General features: G+C 39.3%; 6 protein-coding genes across 6 annotated transcripts; 2 read left to right on the forward strand and 4 right to left on the reverse strand.

The window, feature by feature from the left end:
- Positions 1-283: 283 nt before the first annotated feature.
- BATDEDRAFT_8609 (uncharacterized protein) lies at positions 284-1,592 on the reverse strand (the record flags this gene model as incomplete). Its single annotated transcript, XM_006674966.1, has 2 exons — positions 284-409; positions 537-1,592. 2 exons carry the CDS (start codon positions 1,590-1,592, stop codon positions 284-286), a joined length of 1,182 nt encoding a protein of 393 aa, XP_006675029.1.
- Positions 1,593-4,148: 2,556 nt separating this feature from the next.
- BATDEDRAFT_34268 (uncharacterized protein) lies at positions 4,149-7,281 on the reverse strand (the record flags this gene model as incomplete). The annotated part of the gene is made up of 5 exons (XM_006675745.1): positions 4,149-4,666; positions 4,736-6,097; positions 6,192-6,286; positions 6,386-7,022; positions 7,132-7,281. 5 exons carry the CDS (start codon positions 7,279-7,281, stop codon positions 4,313-4,315), a joined length of 2,598 nt encoding a protein of 865 aa, XP_006675808.1. The 3' UTR covers positions 4,149-4,312.
- A 1,448-nt stretch (positions 7,282-8,729) lies between these two features.
- BATDEDRAFT_85989 (uncharacterized protein) lies at positions 8,730-10,106 on the forward strand (the record flags this gene model as incomplete). Its single annotated transcript, XM_006676073.1, has 4 exons — positions 8,730-8,742; positions 8,810-8,943; positions 9,037-9,708; positions 9,798-10,106. The coding sequence occupies 4 exons, from the start codon at positions 8,730-8,732 to the stop codon at positions 10,104-10,106; spliced, it is 1,128 nt and encodes a 375-aa protein (XP_006676136.1).
- A 1,048-nt stretch (positions 10,107-11,154) lies between these two features.
- Positions 11,155-11,530, reverse strand: BATDEDRAFT_85277 (uncharacterized protein; the record flags this gene model as incomplete). Its single annotated transcript, XM_006676357.1, has 2 exons — positions 11,155-11,190; positions 11,315-11,530. The coding sequence occupies 2 exons, from the start codon at positions 11,528-11,530 to the stop codon at positions 11,155-11,157; spliced, it is 252 nt and encodes an 83-aa protein (XP_006676420.1).
- Positions 11,531-11,719: 189 nt separating this feature from the next.
- On the forward strand, positions 11,720-12,976 carry BATDEDRAFT_22363 (uncharacterized protein; the record flags this gene model as incomplete). Its single annotated transcript, XM_006675484.1, has 4 exons — positions 11,720-11,827; positions 11,925-12,111; positions 12,224-12,889; positions 12,939-12,976. The coding sequence occupies 4 exons, from the start codon at positions 11,720-11,722 to the stop codon at positions 12,974-12,976; spliced, it is 999 nt and encodes a 332-aa protein (XP_006675547.1).
- Positions 12,975-16,108, reverse strand: BATDEDRAFT_18651 (uncharacterized protein). The gene is made up of 13 exons (XM_006675134.1): positions 16,061-16,108; positions 15,825-15,897; positions 15,598-15,666; positions 15,412-15,533; positions 15,183-15,288; positions 15,029-15,117; positions 14,822-14,916; positions 14,633-14,741; positions 14,432-14,551; positions 14,128-14,339; positions 13,755-14,040; positions 13,517-13,669; positions 12,975-13,380 (listed from the first exon to the last, which is right to left on the reverse strand). The coding sequence occupies exons 1-13, from the start codon at positions 16,095-16,097 to the stop codon at positions 13,130-13,132; spliced, it is 1,722 nt and encodes a 573-aa protein (XP_006675197.1). The 5' UTR covers positions 16,098-16,108; the 3' UTR covers positions 12,975-13,129.
- Positions 16,109-17,478: the final 1,370 nt, after the last annotated feature.

Consider the following 17,478-nt stretch of genomic DNA (forward strand, 5'->3'; position numbering starts at 1 on the left):
GACTGCATGTGTTGTTTCTAATGGATTCTTGTTGGGAGGAATGTGCTGCACCCTCACCAAGTTGTCTTCCAAGACATGCACCACAACGAGACTGCCATCCCCACTGCTTAGGCGCAGAGGCTGCAGTCCATTGTCTACCACTTGAAAGTTTTGGGGAATCCGGAGTCGCATTACTATATATTATGTGCTTATCAGTCGCTGAGCACCAACTGGTAGTGGATCCAACCATTGCAAACTTTTGCTTTTTATTCCATCTGGTCGGCTTTCTTCTATATCAACGGCATCACGATAAATCAAATCCTGCTCCATACTGAATGGCATACAATAGTTTCTTGTAAAGTGTACTCTTTTTGCTGTATGATGGCAACTTTAACAGGTTGAAGCATGTGCGGGCAGTGGGCAGTCGATCCTTGTCCTTGCCTAATCCCAAGAAATTTCCAATTGCTGTAAACGATGATGTTGCTGTATCAGGTCCTGCATCCAAAAAACATATAGTGAATGGTGGGTCCAGATGTTGAAATCCTCCTACTGGCGACTGCATTCCAAAATGTAGATTTAATCATCTTGGTCTCGGAAATTCCTTCTATAAAAAATCTTACCTTGGAGCAGCTTGTAACATATTTTAGAAATGCTGATTGGTCTTTTGGCGTAAACTCGCCTAATACAGCCCAGAAGTTTCGAATGGTCCGATGGAGATCAAAATATCCTCCTTCGTATCGGGTATGCATACGAAGATCCTTGATATCAAGTTTGGAATTCTCTCCCGACATGAGCCATTGCAATTCCATGGGTGAAAATATATGTAGCCATTGGTCTTGGATAATAGATCGAAACCCACAAATAAATGCTTGAAACTGATCCTTGCATTCTTGATTGAGACGAAAGTCGGCCATCAAGTGGATATACTCAAATACGTTGTCGTTTGTCAATGGAATATGCGCTCCTCCAGGTTTGATTTCTACATTGGTAACATGTCCAAAAATGTCTTGCGAAATTGTAAAGTCCAGTCCAAGATCGCTACAATCACCCTCGTAATCTTTAATAAATGTAAGGCTTCGATACAGCTCTGGGTCAAGTGATGGAAGGTCATCCATATAGTTGTATCGACCAAGAAGCTTGGCGTAAATATACAGCGCAAAGGGAATGTCGATTACAATTCCCTCATACAGTGCTTTGCCCATCATCCGACCAATAAATTCAAACAGCTGTAGGTGCTCATCATGGACAACGGAGTTCAAAAACGGGGTTACATTTCCATCCAAAGTCGTTTTAAAAAGTCCAAATTCTGTAGAAAATGCCTGCTTGCAAATATCCTCCATAAACTCCTTGAATATACCATTCTGATCAATTCCTATTTCTTCTGATCCAAACTGATCGACAAATTTTACTCGTACAGTTTGCTTGAGTTGTGAACAAGTAAACTTTCTAAGCTGGCTAAATCCATCTTCCAACAGGCGCTGTCGAAAAACCTTGATGGAAATCCCTCGCGACTCGTCGCAGTACTGGGATCGATCAATTCGGATAAAATTACGAAATAGTTGAACACGATTTTCAAATGGAATGCACTGAGGTGTGTTGGAAAGAATGGACATGGCCTGTGGATCCCCTTGCTGTATTTGGTTGAGAAAGTCTGGCTTTGCGCACCGCTTGATGACCCACGTTGTTTTGGAAGGCTGTCCTTGCAAAGGCCGCCGTGAATTCATATCCATGATGGTGCCCAATAACGATTTGCATATGTTTCTAATCTGAACCAACTGTGCGGATACCTTGGGTCGTGAATGGCCATACCAATAAAGATTAAAGCACAAGGTGTTGAGGAACACTGCAAACTCGTGCAATCGGTCAAGTGAGAATGGGTACTGTTTTACATATATATCCTCTTCTCTCAGCGTGCTACAAAAATAGCATGGATCAGATTAGTGTGCATTTAAATATTTCCTCATTCAACAGCTTCAAAACTTTTCAGATATTCAAAAGCAGCCTACACAAATGAAATCATTGTCATTTGACAAAATACGTGTAGAATAGCCAGATACGGCTCCAATTCAAAAGCACGAGTCTCTGCTGCAGAAACAAACAATGAAAAACCTCGTCTTTTTGGACCAAGTGTCTCTACCACGCCTAGCATTTTGTGAATCAGATGCGGCGTATAGCTTAATTTGTTCCAGATAACCAATGCTTGTGTCGACAGGGTATTTGCTAAATCAATGTAGAGTTGACAAATAGAACACAGTGACACTGAGATATGTGTAATTTCACTAGTAGATAAACTAGAGACCGACTCAATGGCTAAAGTGCTTTCAAAAAGTTTTTGAATTACTTTGGCCGACCACAGTATAGAAAGTTGGTCAATCACAAGATTGTATACTACATGCTGGTGTTGCTTGCACGAGCCCGTATACCACTGGAAAAATAGACAGTACGCACGATTAGTTTTATATTACTGATAAAACATGGCTAAAAGGTATATATACCATGAATATGGGATGATACATGACATTCCCAGATGCAGCGTGCTCAATAAACTTGCAACAGTGTTGCAGTAGTACAATAAGAATATCGACAAGATTGACATAATTAACTTGAATCAACGAGATGTGTGGTTTTATAACAGTCTTTGGTCGAGGTAATGAATCTTCCAATTGGCGTGCTGCTGAATCGCTGCGCATAAATAGTCGAACAAGGTTTCCAACCAAAAAAAGAGCATCGTCGCCTTCAATCAAAGACAAAATAGATATAGACATATCTGCAGAGCGAAAGGTTTTAAAAATCATACTCACGAGTGAATCTATAGATAATATTTGCAAAGCCTGCGCATTAATATGGTCAACCAACAATGGACAGGTCATGACAAAAATAATAAATTTTGAAAATGACAGCGATTGCACATCTACTTGGTGAGATCTGCACAATTGCATTGAGATTTGTAAGGCTGCATTGATCCAAAGATGGAGCTGCCGATTTTCCGAGGAATGGGATTGACAAAGTGATTTGTTGGCAATAATTAGTGGCAGGAGTCGAATATGCATCGCTTTTCCAATCATTTTGAACATGCCACATTGCAATAATGAATTGCAAATCAGATTAGCTAGATCGACATGCTGGTTCATGTTTTTGGGATTTGTGAAATAAAGCAAAAGTCGCATTTCCGGGCCAGTCATATAAAACCGCTTCTCTTCCAAATCTGTCACAGAATCCGTCTCTCCGCATGCACGATCTAATGCAAGTCGGAGCACATTACAAATAACTGATTTTTGAGAAACTGGATGCAATGACTGGCGAGCAAACACTTGAAGAATTGAAGACTGTGCATGCGCTGATTGTGGAAGCAACCACTGTGATAGCTGTTCAAGTTTTTTACCATCTTTAGCTGGAGAATAGAATTTGACAAGTAATGTTGCAAGTGCTAATAATTGCGTTGGAGTAGGTACAATGGGTTGTGCTAAACTATCGATAGTAGCAGATTCTGAGATGCCTGAAGCCCCAGTCTCGTGGAGAATCAATCCAGATCCAACTGGCGAAGCAGAATGTTTTTTATTATAAATAAGCCATGGTTTAGAAGAAATACGATCCCAGTCAAGTCTTAGTTGAAGAGTTGCTCTCTGTCTATCAACAGTCACGCATATGAATCTGCAAATAATGATGGCAGCTGCCACCTCTTTCTCATGCTGTTCCTTCAATTTTTGAGCTAGCAGTCGAGCAGCTCTCTCTGCTCTGGAAGTTTCTGCAACAGTTGGTTTTTTTCTATCATTCAAACTGCTGATAAATGACATGAGTCGATGGCTTGGAAACAATTGCATGCTTGCTGGCAACCAAATTAAATGGACTCATCACGTGATTTACTGTTAGTCTTTCAACTACCAAACCACGTTCATTGGCTGCATGCTTGAATCTCGACTTTATCAAATGTCCAGCTTGAAGGATGCGTGCCATCATCAAATGGTGCATTTTAGCATCAATCGGGTTTGCATAGAAAATACGCTTTATACTTGTTCAGGAACATCAAATACTGATAGGCGATTGCCCGAATCTGAAAAAACACCATTGCCAGTCCAGTATTGAATTCAATTATTTAGACAAATTTCTAAATGTATATCAACTCCCATCTTTATTTCACATTAAAATCAAACCAAACCAAAGTACGATTTAGCATCTAGCTACAGAATAGGACATTGCTTTATTGCTATCATGAGCTTCAACTGTGATGACCATACAAAAGGCTATATTTGGATGCTACCCACAAAGCTGACAGTAATCACAGTCATATGCCAACATCTATTCTCAGTACTACCTCATTTTGAAACAAATCAAATTAATATTGAAGCTTCAATACTTCAACGCTATAGTCGCCAGTTCCACTTTGAACTTGCTCCAAAAGCTGTCGCCATCGTCTGCCATGAGCACGTTCTGATCCCTCATCTACATTACCATCATCCAGCATCGATATGGCCTTTTCCTGAGAAATCATGCTTTCTGTCTGTATAGGTACAGATCGCTCTTGAGCAAGCCCAGCAAGTGGTCCACGGAGCTTGGACTCATATAGCTGTAGCAGTCGCAAATCTCTTTTTACTGCAACTTGCAGACGCTCAATTTGATCAGAAAGATCATTAGATAAAATAGTCGAGGACAAATGTGCATCCAAAATTAACGCAAGTGCATCTACAGCCTGTATATGAATAAATGTAAGTAATAAAAACTGTACATTGGCCTAAACTACACGGAATATCAAACATACCATTAACCATTCGTCATATGCTTTTTGATCGCGCTCAGATCCAACTGACCAAAGCCACCAAAGCGGAAATCGATCGGTCTCTGAAGCATCCAGCTCAGTAGAAAACTCTGGACATAATATATGTGACAGAAATGTAATAACAACCCCTAGTTCACGAATACCAAGCAAGCGCAACGCTTGGGCCATTTTCAAATCGTTTCTAGTAGCTAAAAATATACCTTTGAAAAAATATCTCTGTCCTTTGGAAATTGTCTGAACTGAAGTCTCGGTGGATAAAGTCGTATCAGTAGTGTCACAGTCAAGTTCCATCGATAAACCATTGGCCTTGATCTCCGTGTTTGTCTGCATGGGTGTTTTTGGATCAAGATCTGACTTACTACGCTTTTTCATACTCTTTCGTTGTTCGCAAAACAAGTCCATTGCATCTCGGCATTGAACTGATGTGGCTGGATCAACTGCACATACATGGCGAAGAAGATGGACATACTCGTGCTCCTTGATATCACACACATGTCTTAATGCATGGTCAATCAGCTCATAATCGGCTTTAGCAACAAGAACTGGAATAAGTCCTTCTCCACCAACAGATTGTGACGTAAGTGCTCCTGAAACAATTATACTCTCAATCACAGTACGTGGCCAAAACTTGGAGGGATCTTCAAAACAACGACGAGCAATGGTATGAACAGTGGCATGTGAAAGTCCACCAGCAGGCAAAAGCAAGGGCTTATCAGACGAGTCCAGAGTGCTAGATCCATTTGTAGTTGATACCCATTGAGCAAACACATCATTAAACACGCTTGCAGTTGGAGTTTGTTTCTCGTCGGCTAGTTTCGACAAGAATTCAACACTGCCAGCTTCCTTGAGCTTGATTTGGTCAACCCAATTCTTGAGTTTGACGTCAGCAATTTTTTTGGTATTGGAGCCAATGCCTGTAAATGTTGCTGGTGGAAGACTAGAAACAATTGTGGCAAGTGGAACAGCTAATTGTGTGTGATCATGGTTTTTAAACGTATGGGTCGATTGTCGTTTACCAATAGCGCTGAGTAAAGTAACTGGTGCACAATAGTAAGGCACGATAGACGCAGTTGTAAAGACAGTGCTAGAGTTGGAGTGTGACTCGAGAGCAATCATCGCTTTACCGACAGATGAAGTTTCACACAATGCAAGAGCAAGAATCCTAGTGCCTCGTGAAACTGTTTCTGCATCAACATCGTTTAGCCTTAGTTCTGCTTGAAGCGATCCGTATTTCGTTTCCCAGATGCTCAAAATATCCACGTTTTTTTTTTGAGAAAGCACTGCAACATGGTTTTCTGAAAGAACTGCAACATCAAACTTTCTAATTGCATCCTTTGATGATTTCTGGTTACCAGCACAAATTTTATGAAAAATTGAAAAATAATGAGTATAAAATACAGTCAAAATTCAAAACATTGGTAGAATCACAATTTCATACTTTTGGTTGATCCATATAAGCAGAGAGGTCGAGCGACAGTTTTGAATGCTTTGACTGTCGCTCAAGTTCAAATATGAATACACTTCCAGGCGATGCTAAAAGAATATAAATGCAGTAAACAGTAAATATAACAAGAATTTCCACTACTTCTGAAAAATATCACTAAATCAAACATAGTATACAACTAAGCTTACCAACAACAGCCAATAAAGCTGACGAAGCATTAAAAGCAAACTCTGTGTTTTTGACAGTAGGAAGATCCAGAATAAACTCAGTTGTGAGTGTCACTGTATGCTTTCCCTTTAATTCTGACAATATTAAAACACGACAAGTATAGGTGGGCTGCGCATCTTTGGACACTGTATGTTTTGTTACTTGCAAAATAGAGACATGTCCAAGTTCATGATCTGGTACTACCGATGCAGAATATACCGTCTCTGATAAAGTCAAAGATGTTTTTGGTGGCGGAGGAGTCCAGGTGGATAATACACGATCAAGCTCCATAGACAATACGTTGATCTGACCAGAAACAAGAACGACAACAATTTCTTTTGGTAATCCCATAGTTGCTTTTATAACAGAAAATCCTTGAATTTTTGCAGATAGTTTTTTTGTAAACTTTGGTTCACCAAATGCAGTAAAAGTAGAATCAATCTTCCAAATTTGAACAGTGGCTTCTGATGCAGCAACTAGTTGACCCACAACTGGTGTATCGTCCACGGTTTCAGAGTGTTGCTTGGATTGATTGGTTTCCATTACAAATTCAGCAGGAGAAGTAAACAAACTACCGGATAATGCAGGGATAGATGCTATGCATCGCTGATTCAATACCTACATTTGTGAATTTCAATAAATTAATTTTTGGATTTAAACCAATCTGTGAATTAATCCAGACAAGTAGTGTACAAGTATTTTTCCAAATCATTCACAATATACATACATTATGTACCAGAATGGCAGAAGGAGTAGTTGTAGTGACAAATGAGCCAAATGTAGTAACTGCATGAGTTCCAGCAAGTGAAGCAGTACTAGCAACAGGCTGAGAATACAAAGAAGAAGGGTTTTGTAGCAGAGTTTCTAGCGTAACCATGGTTAAAATCAACTCCAAATATATAGATTGATCGGTTTAATTGATGAATGATTCAATCTAAAGTCGAACAAATTTGAAACTTGGAATCGATTTTCACAAGAATTTTCAAAAGAAAAATGAAAAACTTGCCATGAATAAAAAGTAAAGTTTAATGTCAGGTGACGTCACGTTACAGTTGCTGTCTTGCAGTTTGAGACTTGTAAAATTTCAATTGCAGAATAATTTCAAATGGAATCAAGAATCAGTCAAGCAGTCGGATCTATAGAGCTATGCAATAAACTAGATGTAAATACTCATGAAAAAAGTATATGGCTGATGGTCGAATCTTTACATTTTAGAGAGGCACGCTCAGTTGCTTCTCAAGCACTTACTGCATCACATCAATTACTTGAACATACAAATACCTCCATCTTGAGCTGCAAGAATCAAATCACAAATTTACACTGGATACTTGGCTGCATAGATGCCTCATTTGATCAGTTTGATTCTGCAGCTCGGCATTTCAAAGATGCATATGGTATGCTCATGTAGATTCCATTCACTGACCAAAATATTTGACATCTAATATCTGCTGTTTCTACCAACTAGTATCAAGTCCTCATTTAACCCATCTTAAAAGCAATCATGCCATTGCGTCACTCATGGTAAAATAAATATTTAATGCAATCAAACTACAGGATAGTCAGCATTCAGAATTAACTATTTCACAAAAATTAATCTAGCATAATGCCGATCCCAAATTCATTCTAGATTTGGTTCAAGACATGACTAGTATGTATAATATTAAAGCATGTTGCATTTTAAGAGGTATACGCTAACAAGAAATCATCCATTGTATAGAAACTGGTGTAGATTCAACAAATATATCTGCAACGCATCTAATGGGAGTATGTTTGCTTTTCGGATCAGCTCCAAAGCTTGCTTCTTTTTCAAACAACATTTGCCAGAAGCTATTGGACACATGTTTGGAGCTGGTTTATTTGATGAGATTTTCATTGCATACATCAAATACTGAGACGCCATTTAGATTGGATTCTAATCCGACATGTACCAAAGATCGTACCATCAATGTCGCACGACAGGTCATGTATTTAATGAGGGGTCAGATTCCTCAAAAAATAGATACTTTTGCAGTTTCTTATAAAACAGCTATACGTGTGTCCTTGGCTGTAAAATGTTGTTGGATATGCTCGCAGATTCTTGGTCGTGATGACCAAGAGTTGGTCATCTCACTATTTGACCGCATATACAGAATGGCTCAATCAATCATCTCTTCAAACTCAACAGATTGCAATTCAGCGCCTTTTCCCCACAAAATACTCTTTGCAAAATTAAACAAGTCTCGTATTTTATCAACGACTGCCACGTTTTGGACTCTATATTTGAACAAAATTGAGTCTACTGTCGATCTCGGCCTGACGAGCAGTTTTACAGAATCAGAGACCAGCATGCTTATTGCTGGTTAGTTTTGTTTGTTTCACCTATGTACTTTTTAAACTCAGCAAAACTCAACTTTTTATTACTGCAGGATACAATTGCTATCTTGGCTCAAAATTTAACACTGCAGTTGACCTGTTTACTCGAGCACTTAAAACAACTACCCGTCCCGGTAAAACACTCCAAATGATTGGATGTTGTCTTTTTAAAATGGCAAGCATTTTTGTATTTTGTTTTATTATATTGATTTGAATAGTATCCAAGATGTGTCGTAATATAACGTGTGTACTGCAATTTCATTTTTAAACAAAACTATAGGGAAAATTTCAGACTTCACTTTTTGCGTTTCGAAAATCAATTGTTCTTGATCAGAGCGACATTGATGCACTAATTAATCTTGCCGTTGTTGCACAAAAACTACATAATACCCAGCTAGAAATGCATTTGTTGGAGCGAATTCTGGGAATGTTTGAGTTGAATGATAGCATTTGGCTCATATCTGCCACACACCTATTGTCTTTGCTCCAGGCAGAAAACCAGTTTGAGCGAACAATCGAGCTTTATAGTCTTTGGAAAAATCAGCATAGATCAATATCGCATCGACTACAACAAGATTATGCGTTTGCATTGCTACGATCTGGTCGATTCAGTGAAACTATTCAAACATGCCAAGAGATTCTGTTGATGCATAAAGCCGATTGGCAAGTGTGTATGTATCTCGGAGAAGCGGCTATACGTGCCATTGGTGTAGAGGATAGAGACTGTGATGCATTATCAAGAAATTTACCCGAGATAGCTATTAATGCTTTTCGCAAAAGTTTCAAAATTCTATCTGCCACAAAAAATATTGTTCAAAATAAGGCTACTGCAGCTGATGACAGCACACAACAAGTGCATAGTCGACAAAATGAAGACTACAAACGAGCTCAATTGGTGTTTGATTCAAACAGTCTTGAGACTATTAGCATCGAAAAACTACAGTATTCCATGGTAACTACTTTTTAGACATACTTTTCCTGTCAACTATAAAATTCAAATCTACACTACTGACTGATGGTTTAACGTTTGAAAATATATAGGCGCGTGCAAAGTCTAATCTTGGCGTTGCTTTCTCACATGCGGGATGTTTCTTGGCAGCAATCGGTGCTTTCGAGGACGCGATTGAGCTCGACCCAGATGATATAGAAACACGAGTGAATCTGGCACTATCATTTCTGCGTTTGGGTAAACGACACATGGCAATCAAAGGATGGCAAGCATATTGCAAATATCATCCATGGAATGGATTGTCAATGGTGGACACTTGTTCAAAACATTATGGTTCAGATTTGTCGTCATGCAGTCTTGTAGAGGCAGTGAAGCTATTGGATCAACTTTCTAATGTGTAGCCCTGACTTGAAAATCAATACAATGACTTTAATCACATCCAGTCCAAATATACAGTACACTAAAGTAGTTGGTTCTCTAATACCATGGCCGTATTCACATAAAGTAAAACACTTGTATTTATCTGCAGTGAATGCGTTTATTTGCTCTGGAATAAGCCATGGCTAGATATTCGTTGTACTTTCCTATTGGAAATTGACTATACTGCTGCCTCAATAAGCATTCTCAATTTTTTACAGTCGTATTTACTTTATCTTTAGTCCAAGTGAACAGTCAACGATCACCCAAGACTATCAGCATAATCACACATTGTATGGTAAAAATGAAGCTCAAAGATTTTCTTCAGTCTTTGTAATGATTGGATGGAACTCATAACTGCCATGTAAATCAGTTGACCAGCCTGCTGCTGTTGAAACACCTCAATCGCTGATACTGAGCTGCCTTTTCTGGCATCGTCACTTGTAAATAGCACCAATCCGACTTTCACTGGCCGACTCATTTACTCGACTTCAGCATCAGTACTGTCGGACAGCAACATTTTCAATTTACGGACTAGCCACCATGATGATTGGTAGCGTTTGTGATCTTTTGGTATCCACCTTAGACCAACATGGATTACATTTCCAAAATGAATCGCCGTACAACACTGGCGTAGACGCATTCAACGCGCTAGACTCATCCTACTTGAACAAGCACTTGAGGAAACTGACGGAAATGTGTATACATGGCTCTGCAGTGAAGCAGATACTTGGGGAGTGGGTGACTGATTGCAGATGCTGCCAAGCAATTGGTCGAGTTTCTGTAGATAGCGTACCGGCGGTACCAGATACAGCTTTAGCACCCTCACCGGGACCGCCATACAGGAACTGGCTAAAAAACTTGTAGCACTGTCAGTCTATACTCGCATGGGTACGGTTTGCTTGTATGAGATCATCTCGTGCCTCAGCACTCGTATATTTTAAAATTCATTCAAAAAAAGAGCCATGCAATTGGGAATTCATTCGGCTAAAACTAATCACTAAGCTGAAGGCTCTAGCACATTAGCATAAATCATACGTGACGAATATGATAGCCAGCACCGCCAGCCTATACATATTTCATAAACAGTTAGTCAAAGGCTTACAGATTGATGAGCAGACACACATTCGCAAAAGCCAATCAACGTCAGATCATCCGAGCCTTATATTAAAAGCACATCAAGGCTACTTACATCAATCGCTTGCAGTTCGGCATCAGAGAATGGTAGTGGTTGGTAGCGACCAGGTAGCTGTGATAGCCATTCGTATGAAATAACTCGACCGGTTTTGTTCATCGAGACTGTTGGTAAGACGGGATTTGAAGAGATAGTAGAGGCATTTGGAGTATGAGTGATATTCTTTCGAGAACCTAGAAATCGAATGAGGGGGATATGTCTGTGGGCAGCCATGAGGTTAGTAGCTTCTGGTGTATAAATTGTAGCAATCCAGTCGGCTATTCAAATGGCTTTGCTCGCTGCCAATTTATGCGTGCAGCTGATCGGCTTCGTTCTTTCAATTGTCACGTGGTTTATAAGCTGTAATGTGAAGTTTAAGCCAACTTGCTGGCATTTATCAGAACTTTGTTGGTGCTGCATGAAATGGATTATCACGGAGAAGATCTAAAGATTCATCTTTGTTCTGGTTTGCGAATTTGTGGAAAACACTGGGGATACAAAAATGGGTTCCCCGTTCTCGCCTTGCATGGAGTAAGCGCACAATAGTCTTGTATTTAACCTGTTGCTATATCTTCCCCTGGTCATAGCATTGCATCTATCAAATTATTCAACACTAGCATATTTGTAGTGGCTTGATAACTGTGCCACGTGGGACGTTTTGATTCCAACACTGGTATCTAAATATCCCAATCTACGGTTTAATATCCTTGCAATAGATTTTGCTGGCCATGGAAAATCGGACCATCGTAGTCTTCAAACACCATATGCCAAAATATTTGAGTTGCAGGATTGCATTAATGTTGCAAATGCTTTTGGTACGAGTATACGATTTCTCCAAAAACGTGCAGATTTAAAGCTAAATATGGCAATCCAAACAATCATAGTGTATTCACTTATTTTAAACTCATTCACAACCAACATATACAGGATGGGATACATTTTCATTACTTGGTCATTCCATGGGTGCGCTTGTATCTACTTATATTGCTGGCTTTTTCCCTACAAGAATAGTATCTGTAATAGCCATTGAAGTGGTTGCTCCACTCTACATGCAAAATGCCCACCGTGTCGAAAAGATTGCCTCGGGAATTCTAGAAACCAACAAATTTCTATCCAGAAAAAATCCTGAGCTTACTAAGCGGATATTTGTATCGGTTGACAAGGCGGTGTCAGCCAGAATGCACGGCAGACATAAGGTTTCTGAGCCAGCTGCTCGGCTACTTGTTACAAGAGGGATCAAACCTGTTGAATCAATCAATGATTTTGGTGTCGAATCTTTAGCCGGATGGGTATGGTCGTCCGATCAGCGAATGGTGATTCAAACTCCATTTCCCCTTTCTCGTCAAACTGCTATTGAAATGCTGGAGCGTATCAAATGTCCATTATTGTGTATTATGGCTAATCACGATATGAAGCAAACATTTGATACACCCGAGTACAAGCAAGTATTGGATACTCGCTTGGAGATTGTCCGATTCAATGATGTGGCATCGCATCATTTGCATATGGAGTTAGAGTTTGTCGATCGTGTCGCTAGTGCGATTGCCTTGTTTTGGGACAAACATATGAAATTATTGAATTTACAAATAAATTGTAAGTTGTAAATGTATTTTTAACCAACTCTAAATTATTCCAATTAAAGCTCACAAGACAGACACTCGAGTCAAAAGAAAGAATTAGTGTCAAAACAAGCCAACCAGTGTATGAAATTCATTTAAAAACGTATTCCAGTCTCGTGTAATCAATAATCCACTACACCAAAATCTGCATCAAACAAGCCATCTCAAAAAATTTGTTTACAAACTGTAAACTGATTGGCTTATAGCAGATTCTTTAGGCGATTGAAAGCGTCAATTTTTCCATTTCAGCCCGTAAAGATTCCTCAGATTCAATCTTTTGAATCTGAGTTAATTCAAGTGTCACACCAGTGTCTTTCTTTTGCTTCAAATCTTCAATCTGCTTCAGTTTTTTACTAATTAGTTTGATCCTCTTTTCGGCCTCTACATTGCTACCTGGAATTACCCCGCTAGTAATCGGAGCAGGCGAATCAGTGGTTCCGTTTTGGACCGTCTTATTTTTTCTTTCTATTATAGTATTGTGAGTTTTGAATAGTAACACCGTTTAGAATATCAAATGGTTGTATGAGCTTCACCGGCATGCTATGCATTCAGTGCAGCTACTAGTGATGGAGTAATAAAGGGTCAATCAATATCATCTTACCGTGCTCTGGGGTCGCTCCAGGAATATAAGCTCCAGGAACACGTTTTCCTCGAGTACTTACGACACCCCTATCAATAGCATCACGATCATAAAAGTTGGTAGACGACGCGGTGTTGCGTGCTCCAGGAGGGCGATATTTTCCTTCAGAAACAGCTAGTATTCGTTTAAAAGGTTACATGTCAGTGCATTGTACAGAGTCGAGTTTCTACATTGGCCAAACTCAAACCTCTCAACATACCTGGAGCACATGATGCAATACTAGGAGGAGGAGGAGACAACGAAGCTCTGTCTGGCCACAGATCGCGAGAAGCAGGCATCCACGAAGTTTGGTGCATCTCCTTGACTTGAACTTGGTGTACAAGCGCACCAGTATAATGCCAGATCTTGATACCGTTATCAACCTTTAAGCGCTTATAAAGTGTCGAAGTCATGATGTGTTTTCCATCTGGAGCCCAATCACAGCTCGACGAATTACTAGCCTTGATAGTACACATTTTTTTGAAAGATCTACGATCCCAAATATCCTGTTGCAATCGTTAATTTTAAATCCAATGATTAGAATAAACTTGGCAACACCGTAAAGTGTTAGGCATCACTAAAATACACCATACCATATCACCAGCCAAGTTGCCAAAACCGCCGATAAAAAGAAAACGACCATGAGAATTGAATTTAACTTGGTTGCGGGCAGCATTTCCAAACTCGTACATTGGATTTGCGCGATGGTCAAAAAGTGTTGCTTTAGCAGGCATGGTTCCGTATACAACGACAAACTCCTTGGCGTTAGGAGCCCAGCAAACATCATGAACAGGACCAGGTTTATCTACACATGCATTGGACATTTTAAATTATGATTTTGATCACAACCAACATAATGCAATTGAATAGTCGCTGTGCAGCACGAATTACACTTACCTAGAGTCACTTTGCAGTCAAAGTTTCCAGTAATGGAAAGATAGTACAGACTGGTTTCGCCATAGTACGATTTACCAGTAACATCCACATCAGTATGAGTGAATACCAAAACATTGGTTCCTGCATTACCAAAAAGCGACATGATTAGTATCGCATTAAAATATTATCCAGCAGCGCTGTATTATAAAACCAAAATGTTACCAAGAGAGTTCCAGTAAAAGTTGACAGAATCGGCTCTAAAAAAAGATTTTGAAGAAAGTGGAGTTTGAAGATTGGTTATATCGTACAGCTTAACAGATCCGGGACTTCCCTATACGAGTTGAAGCAAATATCAAGGTATAAAATAAGTTTTTTGCACCAATAAATCAGACAATTAAAAAGTCTACCAACATTTTTTTCTGGATAAAAAATAGCAACAGTAGGACGCCGTCCAGGGGACATGGAAAACAATTTGATGCAATCCAGCTTTAAACGACTTGCAATTCCTAATAACCACCCATTCGATATTTAGCAAGTTTGTAAATTAAATCTTGTTCAATAGTAACAAATGGAACCCATTTGCAAATCAAGTCATTGCAACACATTAAAATACAATACCATTCGAAAAAGATTTTGATTCGTAAAACTGAACCTCGTTCCCAACTAATATGCCACAATATGATTCGTCTTCTGTCCACTTGACATTCCTATTCAAACACAAAAATAAAGAGTTGGCATAGAAATCAACAAACTAATTCGATATAGAACGTACCAATCCGATGCATTTTTTTGGGTATAAGCAAAAACCTCTTTTCCGGTTTCGACATTCCAAACAGATACATTACGATGCGCTGGGGTAGCAGAGTTGGCAGATGGATCTACAAGTATCAATTCAGAATAAAGATCATTTGCAATAAGCACAACCGGGTTTTTAGTTGAGCACGAATGATGGCCAAAATGGTGTCAGATCTGAGCATTGTAGGCAAACAAGATTCACATACTGTAGCGAATAAATGTCGAGATATAGGTTTCCTTGGGAGAGAATTCAATTTCAAGAGCATTGGTAATGGGCAATTCATGAACAACAGTGACAGCTTCTATAGTGACTTTGGAAAGAACCAAACTAGCAACCCAAACAAGTCAGTGTCAAGCCTTGGTATTCCAACACAAGACTGCAATCCAGTTACCGATCAGCAAAAACCAGCACCAAGTATTTTCCTAGCGGGCTGTAGAGAAACGAGCGAGGACTGGCTCCACTATAAATGAAGAGTATCATGTCAGCCAGTCGTATTGATAAGCACTCAAGTCATACAATTCATCCAATAGTATTGAAGTGATGCTCCTCCATACTGAACTGGTAATCAGTCGAGATATTCATGTCGTTCCAGTAACAGTTCAACTTGAAACAACTCACAGGTTGGCAGGTGTAGCAATGGGTGCATAGGAAGGAGATCCAGAAAGCACACTGATGCCAGTACTGTCTCTGTCTGTAAAATTTCACGAGCAGCAGCCAGCCAGTTCATTGATGATCATCGCCATCATTGGAATTCATTCAGATTTCATCATCAAGTGTCAGCTACACAGGCTTTTACAAATGCATTCAAGAAGAATAAATATAATGCATTAAACAATAGTAAGAACACCACTTGCATGCAAGAATGGTAGGAGCGGCCTGCTGGCTTGCCATGTTTTGATAAAGTCGAATGTTGAAAAAACAGACAAACAGAAACCAGTTTGCTATCAACTCGGAATATTTAGCAGATCCAATAGTCACATCATGTGTATGCTTGAAATACTTTTTATTCTTGATGGTTCAACTTGTTGGACGATTCCATATTCGTAACAATCCAGTCTTGTCAGAAGTAACAATACTGTCTTCTAGAAACAATATGTTGCACAAGGGATAATCATGCATTCCTTTCCGTTGCTAATATATCAATTTTAAACTCCAATGAGCATCTACTTTAAAATGACTATCCATTCAAATCAATAAGCTAAACTCCTTTCAAACCAAATGTATAGATTTTACCGCAAATGACTCTATGATTGGAACCTGTGCCTTTGGAAGAGCTTCGTGAACTGCAGAAATATCACTAGTAGAGCGACGATCTAATTCACTCCGCGATCGCACCCGCGACATGCTCCCATACTATTGCATTGGAAATATCAGTCAAATATAATGGTTGATTTGATCCACCCTCAACATATCCACTAAAGAGCATTGGTGCATACCACTGATCGAGGTCGATGCAATGATGAAATGGCAAAGTCCCATAAGCATAGTCTTGTATCATCTCCAATGCTCCCAAATCGGTAATTCCTCTCTGTGCAACGATACTGATCAAATGAAACTCCCGATACCTACAAAATCATCCAGTAGCATTTACAATGATCACCCACTTGATGTTCAGTTATAAACGCACCTACAAATATATCACATTAAACAAGTATACTTTCATACCCAAGATGTATGACCTTGACACCTTGCTACAATACGACCACGAAATGCCCACACTGACACAAGATCGTCCTGACCACCAGTAAGTATGAATTTACCATCTGGGGACCATGAGACACACAAAAAACCACCAAAAAAGGATTTATAGACATCAAGCAATCTACCCAAAATGCCGTTAAAATGTAAACTAGAATAAAACGCATTTCTATTGAACAGAACCAGTTTCAAAATGCTTCACCTTCCATTTACAAAATCTATAACAGCAAGTACGCCTTCCATCGATGTTATCGCAACATGCTGACAGTCGGGGGAAAATGAAATGGCTGTATAAATAAAATAATAAAAATTCAATCAAACAATAGTTACTGCAGTATCAACAACAGCCAACACTTAGCGCACCAGTAATGGCCTTTTTGGAAACTTTCCAATATTCAATCGGGTTGTGTTTTAATTGTTTAAATGACTTTGATACCATGAAACTATACGCAAATGCTTCCATTAGATACAATCCATCAGTTTTAAAGGCACTTGTCACAAACTTCATACTCTTCTGTAGTAGTAGGCGCAGTAAAGGACTGATCGTCTAGATCCTTGTCAAAAGTCAAAACGC

Source organism: Batrachochytrium dendrobatidis (assembly GCF_000203795.2).
Source record: "Batrachochytrium dendrobatidis JAM81 unplaced genomic scaffold BATDEscaffold_1, whole genome shotgun sequence".
Lineage (NCBI taxonomy): Eukaryota > Fungi > Chytridiomycota > Chytridiomycetes > Rhizophydiales > Batrachochytrium > Batrachochytrium dendrobatidis.